This window comes from Dipodomys ordii, unplaced genomic scaffold (assembly GCF_000151885.1).
Source record: "Dipodomys ordii isolate 6190 unplaced genomic scaffold, Dord_2.0 Scaffold119, whole genome shotgun sequence".
Lineage (NCBI taxonomy): Eukaryota > Metazoa > Chordata > Mammalia > Rodentia > Heteromyidae > Dipodomys > Dipodomys ordii.
In genome coordinates this window covers 2,104,584-2,131,857 of record NW_012267335.1, presented here as the reverse complement: position 1 = coordinate 2,131,857, position 27,274 = coordinate 2,104,584, and the positions used below count along the sequence as shown (strand labels likewise).

Below are 27,274 nucleotides of genomic sequence, written 5' to 3'. Positions count from 1 at the left end.
CCCATTCTGGTTCTCATTCTGGCTATGCTAGGACTTCCCCCAAATCATTCTGGAACCTTCCAAAGCCTAGCAAGTAAAACATTTCTGTAGAGCCTCTTAGGAAGTAGAAAGGAAACATAACATGAGTACAACCACTATTAGTATCCCCATCTTGCAGATGGCAATGTTTTATTTCCCGGACACAGACGGCAGGACTGGGTGTCTGTTCTAGAACTTACTCTCCAGGATAGGGACATTGGGTAAAAGCAACATAGACTGTGGGAGGGTGGCAACTTCTTCCAGAAAGAACGGAATGGAAGGCAGGCACCTCTTTGAACAAAGATGCTTATGCCTGGCAGCCTTGACCCACTTTGAATCTGGATTGATGACCCTTTTCAGCCCATTAGGAAAATTAAAGACTGTGTTTCAGCCTTTAATTACCTGGGCTGAAAGTTTTATGTAAATAAAGATGCAAGAAAAGACCTGAATGAGCAGCTGGTGTTATCACTGAATGGTATGTTCTGATTGGAAAAGATGTTTAATGAATGGCCTGGGCCGGTTCACCAGATGCTTCCAATGAAACATTTAACTCTATCAATGGAAGGTTCTGCCTCAGAAGATGAGGTACACCCTCACCTGTCTGACAGTGCTGTTGTTGTAATTAGCAAACAGGGAATTTCAGAATGAATTCAAGATCTGAGCCAGAAAGGCTTCCTTCAACTCCTAGCTGTGGCTTCCAGGAGGGGCTGCCATGTTTGCAGAGATGGCGCGGGCAGGAAGTGGTCACGTCACTTTCTTCCTTTTCTAGGCCGAGGGAAGAGCTGCTTGTCTTGTACAGAGAAAATCTGGCTAACATTCACACTCACAGGATGTGAAAACATCAAAAATAGAATGAGCACTTCATACGAGAAAAATAACACAAGGGCATGAGAATACATTTAACATGGTCACTAGCAGAGACCAGAGACCATCTGACGAACACTGGAAAGCCTGCCTTGTTTCATATGATTGCTTTTTTAGAAGTGGTTTTCTACTGCTAAAGAAAAGCACTTGAACTTTTCAAGCCTGAGGTGTAGAGGAACTGCTGGCGTGGCGTTGGTTTCACTGGTTCTGTGGCCACCATCGCCACCTAAATTCCTATTTCCCTAGAACGCTGACGATCAGCACTGGGCAGCTCCAGCCATAAATATAAACAAGCAGTGTCTCAAATTCACATGGATTATCTTAAAGACACATTGTGTGTGTGTGTGTGTGTGTGTGTGTGTGTGTGTGTGTCTACATGGCCTTGAATCATTTCCTGGCAGGACTCTTCTTGATTGCCTTGTGTTTATAAGGAAGGTCATAGATGAGATGTCTTTTGACACCTAAGAACAAGGCAGATTTGACTGGGGGAAGTGAAAACCCAGAGTTCTTTATCCTTAGGCCCATCTCTCTTAAAAAGACCTATCTCACTTTTCTGTAACCTAAGCTTCTCACCCCTAACCCCGGGAATAAACCACCCTGAGCTCCTGTGGGGGATCAAAGCCTTCACCACTCTTCCTGATTTTCCCGATTCACCTCACCGCCCATCTGCCCAGCCACAGAGACTCCTGCCAACCTGGGAAGTGTGATTTTGTCACACTGATGAAAAGACGAGTCCTCACAATGACCAATAACGCTTAGCCAATCCAGTGCTGCAGTTCCCTGGCCTCTTACCTTTAACCTTGCGGGCTCCATGCTCTTTCCTCATTCTGCTCCCTGAATACTGGTCCCTCTCCCCACCACGTCATTCACACGGATGCCTCAGGTCCTTAGCCTTCACTGTTTCCTCTGGCTGGAGTCTCATTCCTCCCTCTGTCTAGCTTCACTTCCTCTTTCCTTCAGCGCTTTGAGCCAATGAGTCCTTAAAGTCCCCCAGCAGACACCTGACTCTCCTTCCTGGATTGTTTCTCTCTCCAACACTGCCATGAGATAGGCTAGGCTCTATCTGCTTATCACCACAAGATCGAAACAAGGACTTTCTGAGTTTTGTTCACTGGTGTACACGGGGCCTTAAGAGCCTGACACATAGGAGTTAGCGAATGAATACTGTTTGAATAAATGAGCGTAGTACATGTTGTGAATGTATGTTTGCATTAGTGCCCCCTAGAGCAAATCTACAGCAAAGGCAGCTGTGGGGCTTGTCAGCCCCAGGGTACCACAAATATGCTTTGGTACAGATGACATTCCATCCTGGGCTGGCTTTCTGGTGTCTAACCCTCTTATGAGTCATGTCCAGTTTTCTATCTCCTCCTACCCCCATCCCCAAGGTGACATGTCATAAACCAAATAGGTACCCCACAGCTTTACACAGTGGGCAGTGGACTTTAATTTTTGGTTAGAGTTCTGTAGAAGGACAAAGAGGAGATGTGTGTCCCCTTTGCTTTGCAGCTGCAGATTCATTTTTTGTCCCCTTAGTGTAACGAAGCATGGTGCTGGCTGTCATTAATACATGCAGCCTGGTTTATAGTGTCTGGATCAATTAAGAGAACTTCTGGGAAGAGACATGACCAAATAAATAATTGGAGAGATGCAACTCTGAAAGGAGGGTTGTTTTTCACCCATCTCTGTTCGCTGGTTGAGCTGGAGCGCTATAACTTCAAGTGAATGGGATCTCCTGGGTAAGATCCTTCACTTCAAACACAGTAAACAAGTGTTCTGTGATGCGCATTTTAGTACTGCTGGAGGCAAACTTTCTAAATATTAATAAAGATAATAAATAAACCGCTCCATAAGTGACTGCCAGTGCAGAGGAACAGGAAGTCCTGGGCAATGGGCTGTTGTTGACTCCCTTGGACAAGGCCGTAACCTCATCAGAAAGGACAAGAAGCTGGGTATGATGGCTCATGCCTGTAATCCTACTTTTTTGGGCGGCTAAGAACAGGAGGATCATGGCTTGATGCCAGCCTGAGCTCCCTTCTCAACCCACAGCTGGGGTACTGTGGTGCCTGCCTGCCACACTAGTTACATGGGAGGGTGAAATCAGGGGGACTGTGCATTCAAGCCAGCCTGGCTGACAACGTTCTCAAGATTCCGTCTCTAGAAAGAGAAGCTGGACACGGTGACACACACCTGTCATCCCACCAACAATCGGAAGGCTAAAACAGGCAGACTGTCGTTCAAGACACGGGCCTGGGCAAGATGTGATCTAAAAATTAACCAGTGCCCCAAACAACTGGAGGGTGCTTCAGTAGTGGAGTGCTGGCCTGGAGAGCGTGAGAGAGGAAAAAGACAGACAGAAAGACAGAAAGAAAAAGAGAAAGAAGGAAGAAAAGGAAGGAAAGAAGGAAGGAAGGAAGAAGGAAGGAATGAAGGTGGGTAAAGGAAAGGGAGGGAGGGAGATCAGAATCTATTTCCTTTACTTCTTAGAGAACTTCCCTGTCAGGAATGTGGGTGCACATGAATGATTTGGGGTGCATGAACATGGACAGTTCATCTCCTTGTGGCTACTTGGACTGGATGGGGTGGGGGAGTTAGTTTGAAATAAACATAGAGCTGGAGTTAAGAGCCTCTAACACTGACAGGAAGCAGCGCGTAGTGATGAGGATCTGGTGTACAGACAGAAGTGCACTATGTGGGATTTGCCACCCTCCCATCTCCTGGCCGTTGGCCTGCGGGGCGACAGCTTCAGGCAGCGCTAACTGGGGTCACAGGTCCCCAGCTCCATCTCTCAGACATGGCAGGCAACACAGCAATGAGTGCAGTGCAGGCGTGTACGTCCAGAGGACTGTGGCTGCGAGCAAGGAGATGTAGCTTATTTTCCTTGTCTGTTTTTGTGCTGCTGGGGATGAAAGCCAAGGCACTGCATTGCTGAGGCTCTGGGCTCTGATAGCAGAGACCTCGGTTTGGGTCCTGACGAAATCACCAGTGTTAGGAGATCTTACTCTAGAATCCCTTGGTTTTCCACACCAAAAGGAACTTAAGATAATGATCCCAAAGGGATATGCACACAAGTGAGAGTGCATATGAAAGACCTGGTGTGGCACAGATCAGACACCCCCAAAATGAGAGCCATTAGGCCATCAACGTTGTTTTTCTTAGATGAGGAGAGTCATGAAACAGCTTCTTTTAGCTCAACCTGAGTACTACAAGATAGAGCGGGGGAGGCCCTCGTCCCTGAAACTGGAGCTGGTCTGAAGCACATCTACAGCACTGGGCAGTAACTACTGTGGGAGCCAAACTTCCTACTGGGATCCTGCCAGGCCAGCGCGACCTTCTCTGCTTATCAGTGTTCTTGATAAATCTTGCTGGTGATTGTATTTGTCTGCTGTCCCTTTCAGAGCTGAATTTGGGGAATGCCATGGCCCATCTTCAGTCTCTTTTAAAAACTTCCCCAAGTATCTACTAACTGGTAGATTTTTGGAAAATCTCTCTCTCTCTCTCACACACACACACACACTTCCTTCTATAAAGGGTTTCATATAAGAATAACTTTCAAATGGCATGCATTCTGAAATGATGTTAGAGAAGCTTTTAATTTTACCCATAGCTTTTATGGAAATTCTAGTTTTGTGGTATCCATATAGAAGCTAAATATATAAACCTTTCAAAACTTACAATTGTTTTTTGGTGGTCCTGAGGATGCAATCTAGGGCCTTCCAAATGCTAGGCAAAACCTCTACCACTGAGCTACATCCCAGCTCTCAAAGTCTGAAAACAATAATAATAATTATTCTTAGGTTGTGCTGGGGTTTGAACTAGGGGCCTTGTGCATGCCAGGTTGTATTCTGAACTGTGCCTCCAGCCTCTTTCTGGGCTGGTTATTTTTATGACAGAGTCTTGCTTTCTAGGACTGTGCCTAGGCCGTGATCCACTTACTGATCATTTCCAGTTACTGCTGGCATATCAGGCATTCGCCACGCAACCAGCACTCCATTGAGGGGAGGGGTTTCTACACTTGGTCTGCCTTGGTTGGTACAGAACCATAATCATCCCTGGCTTGTCTTCACAAGTAGCTAGGATTACAGTTGTGAGCTACTGGCTCCTGGAGTTCTAGAAGTCACACAGATGAGGCCTGATGTAGCCAGTGGACCCAGGGCTGTCTCTGAGCACGGATTTGTGGAGAGCTCTCTGAGGTCCAGAACAGTGGCTCTCAGTCAGGCCTGTCCCTGGCTTCTGGGCTTGCCACTTGGGGTTATGTGGCCAGGCAAGCTATTCGTCACTTTGAACCTCACTTTCCTTATCTGGGACAGTGACTGTGGGTGTCATGTGAGCTGGTGTATGTATGCAGTCTTTCTGGGAAGTCTGACACCAAGCTAACTCCCAGATTTAGCCAGACAGATAATGTGTAGTGGTCAAACGATGCTGGGGGCGGGGGGCGGTGTGACGGCTACCTACCCTCTACAACCAGCAGATTTGAGTGGAAGAAAGCTGACCCCATCGAGGTTTTTGTTGTTGTTGTTGTGATGGTCTTAGGGCTTAAACTCAGGGCCTAGGCACTGTCCTTGGGCTTCTTTTGTTCAAGGCTAGTACTCTAGATACAGAGCCACTTCCAACTTTTTCTGAGTAATTTATTGGAGATAAGAGTCTCGTAGACTTTTCTGCCCAGGCTGACTTTAAACCATGATCCTCAGATCTCAGCCTCCTGAGTAGCTAGAATTACAGCGCCTGGCTCCATCTAGGTATGTTTAAGTCCAGTATTTGTAACTAAGGAGAAAACAGCTTATGCAACCTGTCTTGTAACATGGCAGCCCCAGCTCTGACTTTCTGGACAGTACAGCACCTTGTGTGTGAGATCTCTGAGGCTCAGCTACATGCCACAGCAGAACTAGTGATTCTTTCAGGCAGTTGCTGGTGGCCACAGCTGAGCTGGACAGGAACCCCAGAGATCAAGGCCTTGGCTCTGTCCCTGAGCTCTTTCACACAAGCTCTTTTTCACAGAGCTCCAAGCCTTTCACTAATCCTTGAGGACTCAAATACAGGCTATTTATGGCACTGGCTAGATTCTTTGCTTTTCCTTTTTTTGCTAGCCGTGGGCTTGAACTCAGGGCCTTGGCGCTGTCCCTGAGCTCATTCACACAAGGCTAGCACTCTACCACTTTGAGCCACAGTGACACTTCTAGTTTTCGGGTGATTAAGTGAAGATAACAGACTCACTGATTTTCCTGCCAGGGCTGGCTTTGAACTGAGTTCCTCAGATCTTTCTCGTGAATAGCTAGGATTATAGGCATGAGCCACCAGTAGGTGGCTAGATTCTTTTCTTTCTTAAGTTTTTTAGGCAGATCAATGAGAACCCACTTACAACATTTATCATGCCAAATAACAAGTCAGGAATCTCACCAATCAAAATCTGTTTCTGAATTCATTATGCTAATCAGGAAGGTCTCTAGGTGATAGAGAGATAGATAACAAAAGTAATTGTAGCTGCCCCTGGAGTGTTCCCTTTCTGTAACACAGCAGCTGAATACTTCAAGTGAGAATTTTCCACTAGAGCAACTGGCTGTCCCTGGTGCTTAAGTCTACCCTGACTAGTACATACATAATTCCACCCTGTCAACACCAAAGTATTTTAAAGTAAATTACTTCATGGAACAAGTGCTTATGCCACCATGCTTGCCTATTAAATGCTCAATTAGCATTAGCCCTGGTTTTATTACTACTGTAACCATGTGGAATATATCAAGAAAAGGTACAGAACTCTATTGTATAACTTGGGTAAAACAATATTCGAAATGAAAGTAAACATATTACTACACTCAAGAACTACTCTCATAATTTGGCTCTTTCTTTTTAAATCAGAAATTTTGATTGCAGTTGAATGTAGATACAATAGAAGGAAGTCCACAAGGTAACTGTATGAGGAAGGTAGAACATGCTTTTAGATCTTGGGAGATGATCCATCAAGTGAGCACCAAAATCAATTCTGGATCCTAGGGGAGAATGCATCTGCAAATGGTTGAAACATCTGGCGGTCCTCGATGGAAAACTGAGGAGAGGTGTGGGGCCTCAGGGCCCCAATCTTCTGGGCTGACATCTGGCCTATTCTTAGGATGAATTTTGCTTGAGGGTCAGGCCAGAACGTTCTATAGAATTCTTATTATCTTTAATCTCATACTTGCTACTTAGAGCCTTGGGGGTCACCCTAAATTTTGATCACAATATCTAGATATGCTAGCAATGACTTTCGGACATCAAATTCAAAAGCAAAAATGCAAAACAAAAGTACCCAGCAACCTTTAAGGGGCATTATCTTCTCCTGGTTTGAGCAGATATGTCTCTTCACGTACGACAGACATGCCTTTACTTTTCTGCAGCGGGTAGTAATCCCTATTTTCAGTGGTATCTTTAAGAGTCTGTCAAGTGGCAGAGCCTCCATACTGCCATTCCTTCCAGAACTATAAGTAGAAGCGAACTGCAGGACAAGAATATATTTGTGGCTATACTCCAATGACTTTATTTTCTGTCTTTACTCTGGATTTCTATTTCCACCAGAACAGCCTGTTGTCAAGAGCACTGGGGCTCTTCAGGAGTGCCACATGAGATGAAAGCTAACTCACCAAGACCCACTTTAAACAAAGATATATCTTTTTGGTTATAATGAAGAAAATGAAAGGTCTGAGTCCCAGTTTATAATTGGATCACATAAAATATGTTTATGGGAACAACTATAGATGTTAAGTATTCTGAAACTACAATGTAAGTAGCAATGTATCGTGAAGGAATTTAAATGATCTAAATCCATGCCAAGATCTCACATTTACAGCGTTTGGAAACAATGCAGTGCTTTCTGGTATTTGAAGTACTTCCCTTTCCTATAATCATTTGCACCTCTGGAAGACAAATGGCCTGGTGTCCAGTCTCTGTTATACGATCTAGGATAAATTAACATTTTTCTGTTTTCATTTCTTCATATAAAATTAAGATCCTATTGATTTGGTAATCACTGAAGGTTGTTTAGGCAACACAGATTATGTGCTTTACAGAGTGTGGTGCAGAATTACAGGGTAGTTCTGTTAAAATCATGTGTATGTGTCAAGTGGAAATCACAAATAAGTGTTGGGGGGAAAAAGGATACCAGCAACGTAAAATGTTATGTTTAGTTCAGTTAAAAGTTGATAAACTCCAAGTAAATTTTTATTATTTTTACACTTAATAACTTAATTATAAAATAGAACATAAATAATAGGGTGTTTTCAGTCTGAGGTACAGGTCATCTTTTCTTGAAAAGCTTCTGATTACACTAGGAAAAGTTTGGAGGGCGTGAGCGGTCTCCACCCTTTGAGGAAGCACCGGCCTCTGCCGGGTCCTCCTTTGTGACCCTGCCAGGGGGGGTTACATAACCATTCCATTTAGAACTCCGTTCCTTCCCACTTGGTTTGGGAAGTGTCCTCTTACAGAAAGGTAAAACTGGAAAAAACGGTCAAGTGCCACTCTGTTCTCAGTATGGATTGGGAAACAAGTTCCAGCATTAAGTTCCAGCTTTTGGTGGGAAAACTGGAACCTGCGTCCAGACTAGAATCAGACAGGTGTCCTCCCACTCTTTCCTAAACACTGTGTCTATCCAAAAGCTGTCCTCCAGCAGCTTGCTTTTGGTCATAATAGACCCATAACGAAGCATCAACAACTCGAGGAACAGTTGCCTTGATATGATTTTGTACACAGTGTCTGTAAAGGGCAAGATATATGCTGGATCATAAAACTTAAAATTTAAGTAGCATGTATTTAATTCAGAGAGCTTTTGCAAATACGAGAAATTTGGGACCATCATTTTTAACTGCCAATAGCTACCACACTTAGATATGTACTTTCATTTTGCTACTTAAACACACTAAAAATTAATGTAAATATATGTCTGAACGAAAGACCTCGAATATTCTGAAATGTTTTTTCCTAAATGTAGTGATAACTTTTTTTGAAACAGATATTGAAAAAGCAAAGTGATCCGAATACTCAAAAGAAAAAGATAAATAAAAAGTAAAATACCAATATCTAAGACCTAATTTCTTTCTTGCTGAGTTGTGCACTGAGCCATTCTCAACTAGAGTACAAGCTGATCTTCAATCCCTCCTATGTAAAACATCATCTCGGTAGTACATAAATATCACGTTCAAACTAGAGGATAATTTGGGAGAGTTCATGGTTCACATGGCAGCCTACGGTCAGGGATCCCCTCTTGACAAAATATGAACCTTCTTCCGCCCTGCTTTGGGAACTAAAGGAGGGCAGCAGCAAACAAGCCCTGTAGCATTGTTTCAGAGGAAGGCCAGCGGTGGGCCTGCACTTCCTTCAGGCCTCCTCTCTCTTGCTGAACGAACTCCAGGGAATGGCATCACGTCAGGCTTTCCAGACGTATTATGTGAAGCCATAGCTCACTGTCATTTTCAATAGGAAGCCTCATAATTAAAGGTCAAATAGTCACTTCATCTGCAATCAATCAATAGAAAAAGTACTAATACGGAGGACTAATCAATCAATGGCAAAGACTCTAATAAAAGCAATGAATCAAATTCAGCATGTGTGTAGACGCAAGTAACATAGAAGAGATTGAGACAGGGCGAAAAGCGAGGACAATAAAATAAACCTAAGGTATAGATCCAAAGGAATATTCAGGAAGCTTCTCAAGCAAGGGTTTCCATCCTTGCTTCATTAGTTACAGGAGCACCACTGGGCCTACAACCATTTATTCTCAAATGCAAGTACTAAAGGTGACGATAAACGGTATTTGATGTTTTACCCTGTGTATTCCATTTGAGATGTGTGTGGTGGGGGGAGGGGAAGATCACAAGATGAAACATTCTATTGGTTATTTCCAAAGAGAAAGATATATTTCTCAAGTGCCAAATAGCTGTATGATAATCCATTCTAGTTCATCTTTGTGTGAGAAGAAAGGATCACGCTGACAGATATTATCTGAAATTTCCCCTTATTTTTCAGAATATGATTTCTTCACACTAGGTTGGTGCTGTGTTGCTCTAACTCCAGCAGATAAGCATTTCCACTGGCCTTCAGGTCAGGTCACTGTGAATACACAGCTTCACTGCCTGTGCTATCAGGCCACCACAACAGGGAGACATGGGTTGGATCTTGTGAAAATGGACACAGTAAAAGTATAGTGCTTAACAAACCCACCTGGTAATCATACCCAAGTACTCTCTGGTCAATGAAGAATAAAGAATGACCAGCGAACTCTCTGAGATAAGCAGGGAGGGGAGGTTATTTTCTGAGTGCTTCCATAGAGACGACAAAACAGAATGTTCAATATAGAAATGAAATTCCCCCTGGGCACAAGCGGCTCACTACTGTAAGCCAGCTCAGGAGGCTGAGATATGAGGATTGTGGTTCGAAGTCTGCCAGGGCAAGAAAGTCCGAGACTCTAATCTCTAATTAATTACTAAAAGGCCAGAAGCGGAGCTATGGCTCATGTGGTAGAGAGCTTGCTTGATCAAAAAAGTCCAGGAATAGCACCCAGGTTCTGAGTTCAAGCCCCAGGACTGGCACATAAGAAAAAGAAAAAGAGAAGGAAGGAAGGCAGGCAGGCAGGCAGGCAGGCAGGCAGGCAGGCAGACAGGAAGGAAGGAAAGAAGGAAGGAAGGAAGGAAGGAAGGAAGGAAGGAAGGAAGGAAGGAAGGAAGGAAGGAAGGAAGGGAAGAAAGAAATCCCTTAAACTGAAAGCTAAGGAAACTGAAGCTAGTTCCTGACTCCTCATTCCCACCCCATCCCAGTTCTAGAATTAACATTCTGTACTAGCTGTCTTTTATGAGAACTGAAAAGCATGGTTATAAATTAAGCTAAATCTGAAAGCATTAGAGTTAGGCCCTCAGAGATTGAAGGAAGAATAGTGTTTCTAAGCCAGGATCCTTCCTTACTTTGGTAGTGTTGTTTGTCTAACAGAACCAACAGCATCCCCTTTCATTTAACCTGAAGAGTTCTGTGTGTTTCCCAGATTTTACTCTAGCGGGTAATATATGGCTTTGAACTTGGCAAATCACTTACCCAACGTAAGGGATTTGTGTGTAGAACAGAAGATGATAGCCACTGTATCTGCTGCTGTGAAGCCCGAGTTATTCCTAGGGGCAAAAAAAAGTTATTTGTTAATACCTGTGGGAAAAGACAACGTAACTTATTTTAAATCAACTGCAGTACCCACCTTCATGCGAACATCCCTTACATCAATTCCAGGGGCGGAAGTTATTCTAGACTGAAACGGATGATGTATGAAGTCATACATCTGACTTCATTGTTTAGAGATCACTCTGAGTCCTCATCTTTTCTTTTTCTTGGTCCTTGGGCTTCAACTCAGGGCCTGGGCACTGTTCCTGAGTCTCTTTGTACTTAAGGCTAGTGCTCTACCACTTGAGCCACAGAGCTAATTCTGGCTTTTTCTGAGTAGTTTATCGGAGATGAGAGTCTCATGGATTTTCTTGCCTAGGCTGGCTTCCAGCCACAATCCTCAGATCTCAGCCTCCAGAGTACCTAGGATTACAGGTATGAGCCACTGGTGCCTGGTGATTTTTTAAGCAGTTATTGGCGTGTGTGGGGCGGGGGGAGAACATCAAAACTTCTCAAAGATCTTCACGTGGGAGTAAAGACAATAAGCCCTAAAGGTAGGCAACATGATACCTCTATTTATCAATGGGAAAATGGAGGCACACAGAAGCTATGTGGCTTATTTAAGTCCCATTGCTGGTAAATGACAGATCTAGTGTACTAATGCTCCTAACTATTATGTCCTACTATTATTCCACACTAGATTAAGCATCAAAAATTTTTCATCAAAACCAATTATGTGTTGGGATGGGCTCCCAGCAGCCTTAGCGGGAGATAGCATCATTGCCTTGCTCTATGTAAAAAGGGAACCCGAAGCACAGCTGGTCATACAGCTCAAGTAGTTTGCCCCACACTAAGGAGCTCAGTTTGCTTTCTCAGAAAGAAAGTATAATAAGAACACCAAAAAGATAGCAGCAGTTCATGGGGGAGGGCAGCTATCTTGGCCAGTCACTGGTACCCAGCCATAATCTGTGGAGAATGGCTTCGTGGAGCCAGGTCATGACCGTACACAGAACAACAAAGCACTCTGCTCACCTTATGTAAATTGGGATGACTACAATTATTTTCCGTGATGAACATCTCTATTCACGTCCTTGAAAGGAATCACATTACTATTTATTTTGTTACTCTACCTTATCTCTTTTTAATATTGACTTTCTTTTTATCCTGTTTTTATTTTTTATAATTCTTTTGATCACTTTGGCTTCCCTTGAGATCTTTATTTCCTTTTCTTCCCAACCAGTCTTTTTTTTTTTTTTTTTAATTCTCTCTTACAAAGCTTTCAATCAGTGTTTTTCACGTAATATTTATTTTGCCTTCCTCTGTGGTAGCCACAGAGGAAAACATGTCAGGTTTTACAAGAAGAAGCATGGAATGTGGGGCAGCAAACGTCCTCAGAGAGTGCTCTGTTGAAACCCACCGTTTGGAGAGGAGGCCACATCCATGGGAGATTCTTTCCTTTGTTGCTTTCTGTACTAGTGCTTCATCAGCCCGTTTTGCAGAGGAGATCTCGTTTATCATTAGCTGCACAGCACTAACCAAGTTAACTCAGAGCGCTGAGGCTTAGCTACCTCATCTCTAAATAGAAAGGAATCCTGGCAATACTTTCACTCCTCCCCACCCTCACTCCCCTTCAGCAAGGACGGCAATGGCCGCCCAGTGTGCTACACTTGCAAGGAATTTTCCATTCACAAAGGAGTTATTGACATCTCCCTTAGGATGAGTGACTTGTGCTACAAGGACCAGCAGTGGTCAGCGAATGAACTGCAATCGTCTTTTCTAAGGTGGCGAAACAAGTCATTCACAGAAAGAAATCCCTTCAGATAGCTCCTATGTGCGGACATATACAATGAAGTCACGATTTCTCTGTGATTTAATGGTGCCAGGCTTTATTCTTACTTCATAAGTTACTACCTCAAGCTTGAGAAAATGTTTCAGTTTACATCAGTCAGTATATTTTTATTGGTCATGTACCATCTGCCTGGTGCCATAACAGGCCTGTAAGAACCAAGTACCTCATGCAAGGTCCCAAGCCAAGGTCCTGGCACTATTTCAAGCCTCTTAACAGTAGAGCCTGTCCTTCTGGGCACTCACCACCATCACTGTAGTTCAGGCCTGACAAGCTGGCCACGCTCACCTTTCCTGTAACTATAGCTTCAATTGGTTTGTTTTGTGTATTATGTGACCAGGTATGTGCATGACCATGTTCCATTCCTGCTTCCTCTGCCCCTAGAATCCCTTCATCCACATCTCTGTGTTCTAAGCAATAGCCATTTCTTTTGGACACACATCGAGCTCCATCTCTGCTGGGAAGCAGATTCTACCGCTCTCTTTGGAAGCTTCCTTCTGCTTTGCATGGGACGCAGGTGGTTTTACTGTCCTACTCAGAGGACATTTACTTAGCCTGGAAACCCATGCAGGATTAGAATCACCTCTCAGTTGTGGTGTTTGCTGTGCTAACTTTTATACCAAAAGTATGTATGTATGTAATATCTAGTGAATGAGAAACACTGCTGGAAGAATCGGCCTTTACGGTAAGGCTTTAGGAAAAACTAGGATAGAGAGACCAAGCCAGGTACAAGGATAGCCTAAGCCAACACAGAAATGAGAGAGCACACAGTTCTTCCTGGGATAGCAAAGACTACCTTGCTACATAGACTGGAGGGCCTAGCACTTAATAAAATGAACCTCATTCTTAATCATTGGAGCTTTCTAAACCCAAGAGTGGCCAACAGAAGTCTGAGACATTGGAAGCAGCATGAAACACTTAAGAAAATATCAATGGGCCTTGAAGTAGAGTTAGCAGTGAGTATGTGCTGTGATAGAGATGAATTCCATTTTGAATTTCGTGTGTCTAAGGTCTTATGGAGACAGCCAGGGAAAGATAATGAAAGGGGAAAGAAAACAATAGTCCTGGACCTTAGGAAAACACCGGAAAAGAAAGTCTAGATTTACAATTCTCAGCATGAAGTGGACAGCTCAAGGCAGGAGAACAGAGGAGGCTGTGCAAGCATGTGGGGTAGACCGAGGAGACAGGAGACAAGGACAGATGCTTTAGTGATGGCCACAGTCTAAGGGTGGCAGAAGCCGGACAGAATGGCCAAGAAGATAGAAAGAAAACTAGGACATTATAGTGAACTAGCTGCCAAGAGTTACTACAAGAAAAAGTAATTTTAAGTGACTAACAGAAAAGATGCATTACCGCTTACCTTGTTGAAAAGATGAAGGTTAATAGCATGAAACTCAGCTGGATAGAAACTACTGCAGAAAAAAAATATTGAATCTGAATTAGCACTATAAAGGTACATCTCTAGCGTATTTACTGGTATGCTTAGTTTCATTTGAAACTTATGGGAACTCAAATAGAAAAACGAGTAAATAAACCAAACAAATATTCATTGTTAAACTAATACAATCATTGAAATTCATAGGGCTTAACCTATTCTTTTTGTTTGTTCAGTGCTGATACTAAACAAACTTCCAGCATTTTGCTGGTTAATTCGAGATAAAAGTCTCTTGGATTTGTCTAACCAGGGTAGCCTTTGAACTCCGATCCTTAGATCTTAGTCTCCTAAATAACTAGGATTACAGGCACAAGCACCTGGCTTAATCTGTTCTTACTGACAATATCCCCAGGTATTATTTATGATATCCACTACTTGGGAAAAATCTATAATCTTCTTTACGATTTGGCTGTTTGGTTTGCTCAGTTAAGAGTATGTTATAGCACAAGGCACAAACATGGTACCACACAATATACACTGGGAAAATCCATCTCTATGTTGGATAACAACAAGATTATTTGATACTATAATACTAATAGAAGTTGTCTTTGGTATTTAGAATAAATATAACAAAAGGTTGGTTATTTTATAGCCTGCTGCTCCTTAAAGTGATATATTATCAGGGGTATCTTTTAGTAGAAAATATGATGTAAATATTCACATCTGAATCAATATAGCCAAATCATTATACATATAATAGTGTCATATATTGTAAATCATAGTATGTAAAGCAGAATATGGGATAAAATTGGTTTACTTAACAATAAACTGAATTGGGAACAAACTGCTTGATCTGATGCTTGAGTCTGACAGAGAGTAAGGCTCTGTTCCTAACATCGTCTCTGGTAAATCAACATGGAGCACCAGATATGGAAAACAAGGGATTAATACTAAATTCATAACTGGCGTCTTCCTAGAGAACACCACACATGCTAAAGTCACTGAATACACACAATACAAGCTGAATATTCATTTTGAATCAGTTTAACACTGGGACTGGGGCTGGGGAGCAGATTGCTTTGCTGTGCTGCTGAAGAGACCAAGGGAGGGGGAGTCAGGGGGGTGTCCCATCTCCCTACTTACTTATAAACAGGATGAGCACGAGGCTGAATTTATCCAGGTCGATATTCGGGTTAGAGAACGTGTCACAGAACGTGGTGTAGATGATCATGAGGAGCACGCTGCTGCTGATAGCACCGAACGGAGGTTTCTTCCTCTCAAGCCAATCCTTGATGTATCTTCGGACAATCTGAAACACAGAGAGCAACAGGTGGCCTCTTTTCCAAGATGTAGGGAGTTGAGTTGGGCATTGCAAAGTGCTTCTGACAGCCAAAAGACATAAAGGAAAGAGAATAAATTTGGATGATGGCCACAGTGGATTTCAAAGCTTCCCTGCCATGCCACTCTCCTCCTGGGGAATTGAACGTTTGTAGTGCAGCTTCCACTGGGTGTCCATAATGAGAGTGTATTTCCAACCACATTCAAATCCATCCTTAATCATGCCAAATGCTCTTTGCTAGCTGTCACTGAGACGGGCCCATTAAGCCTCCCCGAAGTTTATCTCCTCTGCTGATCCTAATGGATGTGTGTAATTATCACAGCCCCCTTTGCCTCAAAGACAATTCCAAGTGCAACTTTGGGAATCTTAAAAATCTGACATCTTCAAGAATTTCAAGACAGTAGATAATCGAAAGTGATCCATGGAACATATTAATATTTAAAACACCAGCAATGCACCAGAAGTTTTTAATTAAATTATAACTCATGCTTGAAAAGCAAAAGTGCATGTGTTGTGGGAGTTTAAATAATTCACATTCTGAATATCTAGAGTTTTTGTGAATCCAGAGACAAATGCCATTTGCATGCTTTTAGAATTCCAAAATTAACACTTAAAAATGAATAAGCCTGTCCTAACTCTTCTACAGAAAGGACTGGTGAAATATGAGGTCACACAGCAATTCCTTCACATTTTAAAACCAAATCAGATATTTAAAATCAGGACAATGTGGATACTGGCATGAACTTTTGTGTGGACATAAACTTGAAGCACTCTGTTTAAAATCCTCTTTCGCTTTTGAAGGAAGCTGTATGAGCCGTATTACATGTAGAGTAGTTGAGACGTATTAAGTTCCCTCATTATCCTACATAATTGAACAAGAGATTTCACAACAGGCTGAGTTGCACAGATCCATTAGCAGTAATGAGGTCAGGGAACTTTTCCACACAAGGTTGATGGGTCCTGACACCATCCACTCTGTCACCCAAAAGGCTTAAATTCACCATGGAACATATATTTACAGATACTTAAGAACAAAATAAACTACAATTAGTCTCCTTAGCCCTGGCTTTGTTTTTCTGCAGTTTCAGGGACTCCTGGTCAACTGTATTCTGCAAATGTCAAGTGGAAAGATTCTAGAAGTAATCGATCCATACGTTTTTAAACAAATGTTATTATGTTGTTATAACTGTTGCATTTTATTGTTGTTGCTAAAATTATACTTTTTTAAAATTAAACTTTATCAGTAGGGATGCACGTAGAAGAAAATAGTTTATAGAGGTCTCAGCACTGCCCATAGTTTCAGTCACTGAAGATTTTAGACCAAAAAGAGGGAGTCTTGTGCTCTCAGTGGAACTTCTGAACAAATGTCTGTGGAGCGTACCACCCTTTCAAGGACTCACTAAGTGAGCAAACTGCAAAAATAACAGGAGACATGGCAGAAAGCTGATCAATTATTACAAGGGATAGGAACGAGGTGAAGGACGAAGGCCAAAGAGTTATATTCAGATAAATCATGGTTAATTTCTTTTTAAAAGTAGATTTTATATAAAAATAACAACCAGATTTATGAAATATGGAGGTACAAGTGATCTCAACCCATGGTGACCTGTCTGTTTAAAATTCTTTTCCTTAAAGTTTCAAGTGCAGTAAAATATAGAGAGCTCAGAGTGGCTGTTACCCAGTGTTGGGGACTGAGGTCTTGGAGAATGGAAGCTTCGGGTGGCAGTCTAGCGGTATCGTGACTGATCCAGACAGGCCAAGTTCAAATATGGCGCCATGGGTGACATTAGTCATTTCCTACTCTACTGTGTTTGGGAGCAGAGGTCTGAAGGTCTTGTAAATTTAATGTAAATTAACTCCTGTAATTCCTTAGAAAGACTAACTCATGGTCCAACAACATGAATACCAGGAGACTGGCACTTCAAAGGTATGTGGGAATGTCAAGGAGAGGGAAGTAGATAAATAAAGGGAGGAAGATGGGTGAATGCAGTCATAATATTCACTGAATATCCTATGAAATTAGGAAAATTGAGGGGAGGGGCTGAGTTGGGAGGAATGAAATAGTGAAACTGATCAAGATGACAACCATAGTGACATGGATCACTGCACTTATGGTAGCTCCTTTGTACAACTACTTAAAGATAACAAAATATAATTTTAAAAAATAATGGAGTATATACCAAAGTATGGAAATATACTTGTCATTCAGTTCTATTTTGATATACAATGTTAAAGGCACATAAGTTAACTATAAAATAAACTATGGAATGTATGTTCAGAATTCCCAAAGGAAAAGTGACTTTCTCTCTACTATCTCAGCCCTCTCTGACAAAACAATGAAGTATCAACAAAGTATAATTTAAAGGACAAACCATTTTAAAACCAACACAAATATCGAAACATCAACCAACTTTATGAGCAGTAATTTGGTACTCAAGAAACAGAATCCTCCTAAGCAGAATGTTTTTCTTCTAAACATATTCATGGGTGGATTTCAGTGGAGGAAACAACTGGGAAATTGGGCAGTGGATAGATCCATAGGAGAAACAAAACCCTTGGAGGAAAAATGGTGACAATTTTAGTCTTGCTATGTTATCTGTCTGCGTTTCCTAAGTAAGTCATTTCCTATCTTTCCAGGCTCCATAGAGCTTTTCCATGTTCCTCTAAAATTAAGTTCACAAAGCAGCTGCTTTTGCATTGTATAGCTAGAAAAGTGTTAAAATGTTCCATAAACAAAACCGAGCGAGGCTGCGTTGACATGTGCTTGCACAATAAACTTACATTTCAGTAACTTACACATCCTCCATGTGTCAAAACTCACATCACTAGAAAATTCTCCAAACTCTTTGGCCCCATTGAAGATTTTCATAACTTTACTGGAAATAACACTGCTAGAGATAGACTAGAACAATACCATACTCTCAATAGAACTTGAAATGTATGTCTTCTCTTTTGAGAAAGAACACAAATCAAAATGAGGGGGGACAAGGTATTTTCCCCTCAGAACCTGTATCAACTCATTTGTCCTCCTGGTTCAGAGACACTGTGGTATTACAAATTAAGAGACAAATTCTCCTTGTTTGTTTTTCCCTACAGAAAAGGAAAAGAAATTGCCCATAGGAAGAAGCTTTTTATTTTTATTGTCTAATCCTCAACATTTTGCTTTTCTTTATTTTAAACTAAGTAGCTGGAAAGGTTAAAGGAAAACTTAAATTTGATTTTGAACTTCTCATAAGCTGAGTGACATATCAATTACTATAGAACTTCCAAGTAGAGACCTGTAAAAATGACATATCTTAGATGAAGAATGTCACTGCACCAAGGTATCTGTTAAGCATATTATCTATCATTTCAGTTTTCTTGATTTTTTTTTGTCAAGGTATTTCCTTGCTTTTTCTTTCTACTCTGTCTTTACATTTACAAATTGATTTTTGAGTGAGAATATATGACAGATAATTTATCATGTTAAGCCTGAATTTTTATGATGTATTTCTCTTCAAGGTGGCTTTAGATTCTTTCTTCAATTTTCATCCCCTATTGCATAGAATCTGGTATTTTCAGAGCATTTGGGCTCTGCTTAATTGATACTCTGTTGAAAGGATATTGCTAGAGATGAAGTCAGATACAATTTATAGAACACAGGTGTTTAAAATGTTTGATTAAATACTGGTTAGATCTGAAGTGATATTAGGTTGCTTATAAAGAGATACATGAACAATAAATATCCATCATCCACTTAGCTTTTGGGAAATTCTTCCCCACTACTGCTTCATTTCATTCTCATGACAGACTACAAATATCATCCAGGTGAATATGAAGGCATGGAGCCCAGACAACATGCTTAGCATGCTACCATGCCAGTCAGGTGGCTGTATAGGAATGTGTCCTCTGTTTCCAGGGAACCATAGCAGAAGGTCAAGGCCCAGATTGGAGCTGGTGTGTCTGACCTAGAATCCTGACTCCACTCTTTAGCTGGATCTTTGATGAATTACTGTGCCTCATCTCTAAAAAGGATGTAAAAATAAGCATATTGAGGATTAATTAATATGAAATGCCTAACATGGTAGATGATCTCTAGGGATCAGGCCAGAGACCCTTAGAAGAGGAGCCAGGCTAACAGGTGGTTGTGATTATTAATCCTAAGAGGAGAATACAGGAGAGGGGTAAGTAGATGCAAGCAAAGCACCTTAAATGGGGGGAAAGCCAGTAGAGTTCATTGGTATCTAGAATACTTTTTTCAAAGAATTTTTGTTTTGGTAGTTTTGTACTAAAATTTGAACTCAGAGCCTCACGGTTCCTAGGAAAGTCTTCTTCCACTTGTGGCATGCCTCCAGCCCTAGAGTGCTTAAAAACAAACGGCCTGTGCTACTTTTTGACTAACTTTATTACTTTATAATTTACGGAATACTTTGCTGTGTAACACACAAAGGATGAGCCATCTAATAATTCATTGGGGTTTTTTTCTAGATAAATATTCTTTAATTACATAAATTATATAACCCTATACATTAAAAAATGAATAATTTAGGCATGGCCATTTTTGTTCATGTGTTTTAAGCCAACCAAACATTTATTATTAATAAGGATATATTCAAGGTCCACTAAGAGAACAATTATGTGCTCCAAGTGATTACGTGGAATTATTTTCAGAACCAACAAAGTAAGTATGGATTCATACTGATGCTGTACGCAGTTTTAAACTGTAGTGATGAGAGAAAGACAAGTAGACTGGATTATGCATCTATAAGACATAGCATAACCCTTATTGCTCACAGAATGCTCATGCAGTCATTACTTTTCTCACTCATTCTACACATTTATTGTGGAGTCTTGGAATGCAACAGAACAAACTATACATGGTTCCTGTACTCATGAACTAGTTCATGAGTTTAAGGGGGGAGGATGGAACTTAAAAAGCCTACTAAATAAAATGTGTATTTCAAGAAGGACAAAGAGAGGCATCAGATAAAGTGTGATAAAAGAAAATGGGAAAATATTAGAGTTCAAAGGAGACCTGAATTAAAGGATTAAGCGAGTAGGGAGGGAGCAGGAAGGTGACTAGAAAGACCTGAAAAGAAGGGAGAAGTCCAGAAAAGCCAGGGAAGCCTGGGGGAGGACACAGGGGAGGAGCCTGTGGGAGGAGGGGGGGGAGGGAGGAGCCTGCGGGAGGACACAGGGGAGGAGCCTACGGAGGACACGGGGGAGGAGCCTGCGGAGGACACGGGGGGAGGAGCCTGCGGGAGGACACGGGGGAGGAGCCTGCGGGAGGACACGGGGGGGAGGAGCCTGCGGGAGGACACGGGGGAGGAGCCTGCGGGAGGACATGGAGGAGGAGCCTGCGGGAGGACACGGGGGAGGAGCCTGCGGGAGGACATGCTGGGTTTGAGCAGTAGGCTGAGGATGTGGCATTGTTCAGAATCTCTGTCATGTCATCAGCACTGTAGAGAAAGTTTTTTCCAAGTATCATTTTATATTTAATTACAGGTATTCTTTATTTTTACATCTTCCCATCCATGCTATAGTTAGCCTTTTTATGGATAAAATGAGGTTTTTAAAGCCCGTCTGTGTACTGGAGAGTGTGCTGGTTTGTCCAGACCTAGGTTGAGGAAGGGGCTAGTTCTCTCAGGGGCTGAAGTGTTTGCTCTGTCTCAGTGAGTTCATCTTTGTCACAGTCCTTCCTGGGGTGGAAGAGAGGTGAGCCTCTAACGACTGGGGAGACTGGAAGCTCCCTTTTCAGGGGTGTTTCCAGCTCAGATGTGGCTGGCGGAGGCCTTGCTGGGAAAGCATCGAGCACATCTATTTCTTTCATGCTGCGGAAGGCCATGCTCCCGGGCACTTCCTGTCCACCGTCCAGGGGCCCGGGAGGAAGACCCCCACATCTTACACACAGGTGATTTTTGCAGTTGCTCCCTCTTCGGTATTTGCAGGTGACCTGAGGATGGTGACAGTTACAGCACACTTACCTGAGTCACACTCCAGGCTAAGAACTTTATATTCATGCATATTTCCTTCAGTTCTCATGACAAAACTCTAAGTGAGGTGCTGTTATCATATTTAATCAATTATGAACTTGGAGCGAGGGAGAGTTAAGTGCCCAAGAACATACAGCAAACAAAAGGTGGATTTTAGCTTCGAATCTAGTTGCTCTTAAAGTCTGTGTTCTTATAATACACTGTTTCCCAGTATATTAATTATTTCAGTAACACATTATATTATGTCCTCCGGTTCTATGGTTTCCTAAAAACCAACAAACTACCCAAAATACTTGTTTTTCATGTATATGTTTACAATTACATCACATGCTTACTAGTAATGTGTTAAAATAATTTCAAATACACAAACTTTTGCTATTAATCCTCTTAAAGACAAATCAGAAAAAAAACTAACTCTAAATATTCAAGATCGAATTGTAAGAGTCTGGGAGGTTCTTATAGAAAACAATCTGCAAAGCAGATTAACCTGACTTTGAAAAGTTAAACAAAGCATCCTGTGATAAACAAAACTTTCTATTTTTATTTAGCTGTTTCCTCCTTGTGAATATCCTTTATCTCAATTTCTTGACATGGTATAAAACTTCACAATTTCATCTTTAGAGAAAGGCCAGAGATAAGGGGTGGGGCTTAAGCAGTAGAGCAATTGCCTATCAAGTGCAAAAGCCCTGAGTTCAAACCCCAGTACCATGAAGGAAAGGTAACAAGCTACACTATTACTACTATTACTACTACTACTACTACTAACTTAAAAGAAAGATCAGGTAGAATGGAGACTTTACCTGTCCAATGATGAGAGGAACCACAACAGTCATAAAAAGCTGAGAGAAAATAGATGTAAAAGGCACAGAAGAGGATGAACCAAGCTGTAAAACCAGAAAGCAAGAATTAGAATGACCATGAATCAGCAGTCAAATCTTGGTCTTCATGAAATAATGCAGTAAATAAATTCGATTTCTACAGATTTCTCTCACATGCACCAAAAAACTGATAGCTATCAATGAAAAGGAGTAAAGCTGCCTGAAATTTTCTAAATTTAACATAGACTAGTCAGTATCTTAACACACAGTTTTTACTCAGAGATTAGAGTCAAGGAAAAACGCTAGTTACTGATGGACAATTAAATTACTTACTACTGAATATATTTTTCTTTTTTTTGCTGGTCCTGGGGTTTGAACTCAAGGCCCGGGCACTGTCCATGAGCTTCTTTCACTCAGGGCTAGTGCTCTACCACTTTGAGCCACAGGTCCACTTCCAGTTTTTTGGTGATTAATTGAAAATAAAAGTCTCACAAACTTTCTTGCCCAGGCTGGCTTCAAACTTTGATCCTCAGGAGTAGCTAGGATTACAGGCGTGATCCACCAGTGCCACCATGAGCAATGAATACATTGCTGAATAGGAAAGTCATTCTGGGTCTGCACTAATGTATAGCATATTTACCCACAAATGTAACTTGTGTAATTTTTACTTAATCTCTTTACAAACATGTAAGCATTATCTATCAGGATAATATCTTTATTTAGCCTAAAATAGTTTCCGACTTTCACATTCCCTCAAGTCAAAGATCATTTGTCTTTAGTCTCAGCTTTGCTAGAATTTATTCTTATGTAAGGTCCGGTAGAAGAGAGATATTAAAACACTTTGGTTTTCAACTTAAAATTTCAATACGCCCTTGAAAGGTTCAGAATCCCGCATTTTTCTCCTTCATTCTTTTTTTTTCATTCTTTCATGCTAATAGTTACAACTTGAGTCCCACAAAAATCACTAAGTTCTTTCCATGAATTTTGTTTTTCTAGCTGTGGTGGCTTATGCCTATCGTATTAGCTCCTCAGGAAGGTGGCAGAGAGCTAGAGAATGGAGATTCAAAGACAGCCCTGGCAGAAACTTCCGAGACTCCGTCTCTAAGCTAACCAGCAAGCAGCTAGTGGGGGCATGGCTTAAGACGTAGAGCATCAGCTGAGAAAACACAAAGCCTTGTGTTCAAACCATGGGTTAACACCAAACCTCCTTCTGTTTGTCCAAGATCCTTGTACAAACAAAAGCCTGATCCAGAGATTCTCATTTCTTTCTTGAGTTCAGTTAAACTCAGAAATAGCTTTTAGAAAGTAATTTTGTGTATGGACACTAATGTGGCAATGGTGCAAGATGACTAATAATACAAAGCAGATATTTGGATAAATGAAGTTGAGGGCTGAGAATAAAATTTTACAGTATCAGTATTTTTACTGATTTTTGATTATTTTTCTTTGGTACGGGATCTCACTGTGAAGCACAATCTGAGCTGGAACTCTCGTTGTTCAGGCTGGCTTCAAACCCTTGATCCTCCTGCTCCCGTCTCTGGGTGCTGAGATTCTAGGCATGTGTCACCATTCTGGTTTTGATTTCCCATTCTGCATGAATGCTTTGCTGAAATTTTTTCTCCAACCTGGTGCACTGTATAAAGTTCTTTCCCTCGGCTCAGGCCCAATTTGAGCACACTCAAGATGACAGCAATGTGCGCATCGCTCCATCAACGATCCCGCACTCGACACTAGCTATCCACCTCTCCCCATGCAGCCTCCCTTCCTCTACAACCAACATAAAGAAGTGAAGAGAGTCAGCAGAAAAAAAGTGAAACTGCACTAGAGTCTGCAGGAGTCTTGGTGTGTTCAAATGTTCCATGGTTGTCCGGTCTTTTTTTTTTAATGCAAAAACTAAGGACTGAAAGCTTCTAACTACATCCCACTGGGTAGCCAAGTATGCCACTGAAGCACAATGTACTTAACAAATACATTTTATGTATAAATATGAACCCTAAATGTGTTCTTGGGCAAGGATGGAAGAATAGATTTTTAAGAGAAATCAAGGTGCCGAAAGAATAGAAAATTAAACTTTCAAGAATACAGTTTCCAAGTTCATAATTATCCACTCAAAGTTCTCTGCCCATGATTTACCATGCTCAAGAGAGAAGAAGCAGGATTCATAGCCGTCATCTTCATATAAAAGGTGACCATTCCTATTTAGAATCTCAGGACTGGGCTCAGACATCTCTGGTTCTCCATTCTATCTCAATTTTATTTGTACTGAAACATTAATTTCTCCATCCGTCAAACAGCAGACTACTGGTGCTCACCGTCTGACAAGGAGACAGTGGAACAAGCGATGGTTGAGGTGGACCTTGTCCAGGATCCCCAAGGTCCTTTTGTTGTCGAGAACACCTGATTGGAAACCCGGTTAGGGCGACCCTCCTCTGAGGCACCATCAGAGATGACAAGCTAGCCAAGGGTGGCACTCACTCGGTACCCAGTGCCAGAGGAGGGTGGCAGGGATGAAAGTCTGCTCCCTTGCAGGTGGCTCTGAAAGGAAGGACAGGAATGCAATTGGGCTCAAGTCCTTGCTTTTGAAGTGGCTGCCAGCCTCTCACTGTGGTCAGGGGATGCACAGGTGCCCACAGGGGCATTTCTGATGCTGTGAAGTGTGCGCTGGCAATCGGAAGACAGCAGGGTGAGCACTGGACATAGGGCCAGCACAGGAGAACAGGACTCAACCCTTTTGTCCACAAACTTCATCTTAACCAACACAGAAGACGATGCATTGCTGGGGATGTTTGCCTCTTCCTATTTTTATTTTTTTTGGCCGGTTGTGGGGCTTGAACTCTGGGCCTGGGCGCTGTCCATCAGCTCTTCAGCTCAAGGCAAGTGCACCGACACTTGAGCCACAGCGGCACTTCTGGTTTTCTGGTGGTTTAATGGAAATAAGAGTCTCATGGACTTTCCTGCCCAGGCTGGCTTTGAACCGTGATCCTCAGATCTCAGCCCCCTTAGTAGCTAGGATTACAGATGTGAGCCACCAGCGCCTGGCCTGCCTCTTCCTACTTTAATGAGAAATCTGTTGCAGTTAGAAGATGCTTAAAAGACGCATCAGTAATTTGGAAGTAAGTTTGCAGGTTCTGGATCAGCTTAAACCGAGCAATTCCCTGGGCTTCACTTGCACTCCCCCGCAGATTCAGAGCTAATTCGTCTCGCGTGCCAAGCCATGCTTTAACCTATAGTATGCTAAGCAAACACTAGTCATAGGATAATTTCTCTCAGGAAAGAATGCTTTATTATTTATGTACTTATTAACTCATTAATTTTTTATTTGGGGGGCAGTACTAAAGTGAAGACTCAGGGCCCTTCACTTGCTGAGCCACGCCCCTATTTTGAGATAGTCTCGTTTCCTTTTGAGTGTGTACCTGGATGAAAAGCCACTTATTCTAGCTTCTCACTGTAGATAATAGGGGTACACCACCACACCTGGCTTCTTTGCATTAAGATGGAGACTTTGAGAAAAGTCTTGTGAACTTTTCTGTCTGGGCTGGCCTGCATGAACTCTTGTTCGACAAAAAGTCCTGCATGTTTTCCTGGGCCAGTCTGAACCATAATCCTTTTGCTCTCACTCTTCTGAGTAGGTAAGATTACAAGTGTGAGCAACCAGCTTAGAAATATGGCTTAAAAAGTGTAAAACTCACAAGTAGTTTGGCTTGTTGGGTTTCATATGTGCAGAAAGCAATGCTTCACAGGAGAGATTTTAGCTTCTCCTGTGTTCAGTCATTTAAATAGTGGCTGAGTATAATTTACCCTGAAAGCCAGGGTAAATTCTAGGTGCCGTGGATGTGTAACCATGGACAAAACATGAGGCGTCTTCTCTTGAGGGCTGCTTTTCTAAAGTAGAGGTCTGCATGCCTGCCAGAGAGCACTCGAGTACTTGTCTTTGGAGAGTCATGTCCTACCAGAAAAGCTCTAGTCTTTTGCCAAGTCTCAATTTAAGAATGATGGCTTTAGGAATTCTTTCCAAAAGGCTGGTTGGCCACCTCCTCTTCTGTGAGCCGCCGTTCTCTATGTGTCTGATGCACTTCTCCCAATCTTGTTCTTGTTCACAAATCCGTTCTTGTTCGCAAACACCTGTTCTTGTTCACAAATCTGTCTCTCAGGGGGACACTAGATGCTCCTGAAGATCAGAACATACTCTTGTTCATATTTCACATCTGTGGTACAGGTTCTCAAACCCCAACCCATCAGACACATCTGGATGGCTCAGGAAAACAGACCGTTCCAGCATTGGTAGTTCAGAGAGACTGGGAGAGTGATGGAGATGACAGAATTTGTGTTTCTAACAAGTTTCCCGGTGACACTGCTGCTGCCGCTTCCCTGAAGTTCACAGTGGGAGAGGCAGGGACTGAGCGTGTGGTAGATGTGCAGAGTCAATCAGTGAATGACTAGGTAGTAAAGAAAGCTGGAGTTATTTTCTTTTCATTCTGCCAGTTTTGTTCAGCTAAGTTACAAAGGCCTACTTAATTCGCCGATTCGGAGATCAGCCTAGCCTCTCACCCACTCGTCCCCCACAGTTCCACCAGCCAGGCAGTCCTCTCGGTGCCAAACATGCTGTTATAAGAGCTTCACATGTGCAGTATAGTTGACTCCTGATCACACTCCTCATCGTTGAGGTAGATCTAATTAGTACCCTCATCTCCATACGGCCACACAAGACACAATCTGGACAAGGTTACCATAGCCCAAAACTGAGAGCCAAGATTCACAAAAATTCAATGCCAGTGGCTCACACCTGTCATCTTAGCTACTCAGGAGGCTAATATAGGAGGATCAAGGTTCAAAGCCAGACAGGTAAGAAATGTCCACAAGACTCCACCTTCAAAAACAAATCAAAGAGCTAGGCTGGAGGTAGAGCAGAGGTAGAGTGCCAGCCAAGCAAGCAAGCCA

At 42.2% G+C, this 27,274-nt stretch overlaps 1 protein-coding gene across 1 annotated transcript in view; it reads right to left on the bottom strand.

Moving 5' to 3' along the window:
• Window positions 1–27,274, bottom strand: part of Slc10a7 (solute carrier family 10, member 7) — a 170,397-nt gene that overhangs the window by 9,100 nt on the left and 134,023 nt on the right. Inside the window, exons 7-10 of the mRNA XM_013029562.1 lie at window positions 22,319–22,402; window positions 15,351–15,516; window positions 14,193–14,244; window positions 10,930–11,003 (exon numbers count right to left, since the gene is read on the bottom strand). Coding sequence (XP_012885016.1) covers window positions 10,930–11,003; window positions 14,193–14,244; window positions 15,351–15,516; window positions 22,319–22,402 — 376 coding nt within the window. The remainder of the gene's footprint in view (window positions 1–10,929; window positions 11,004–14,192; window positions 14,245–15,350; window positions 15,517–22,318; window positions 22,403–27,274) is intronic.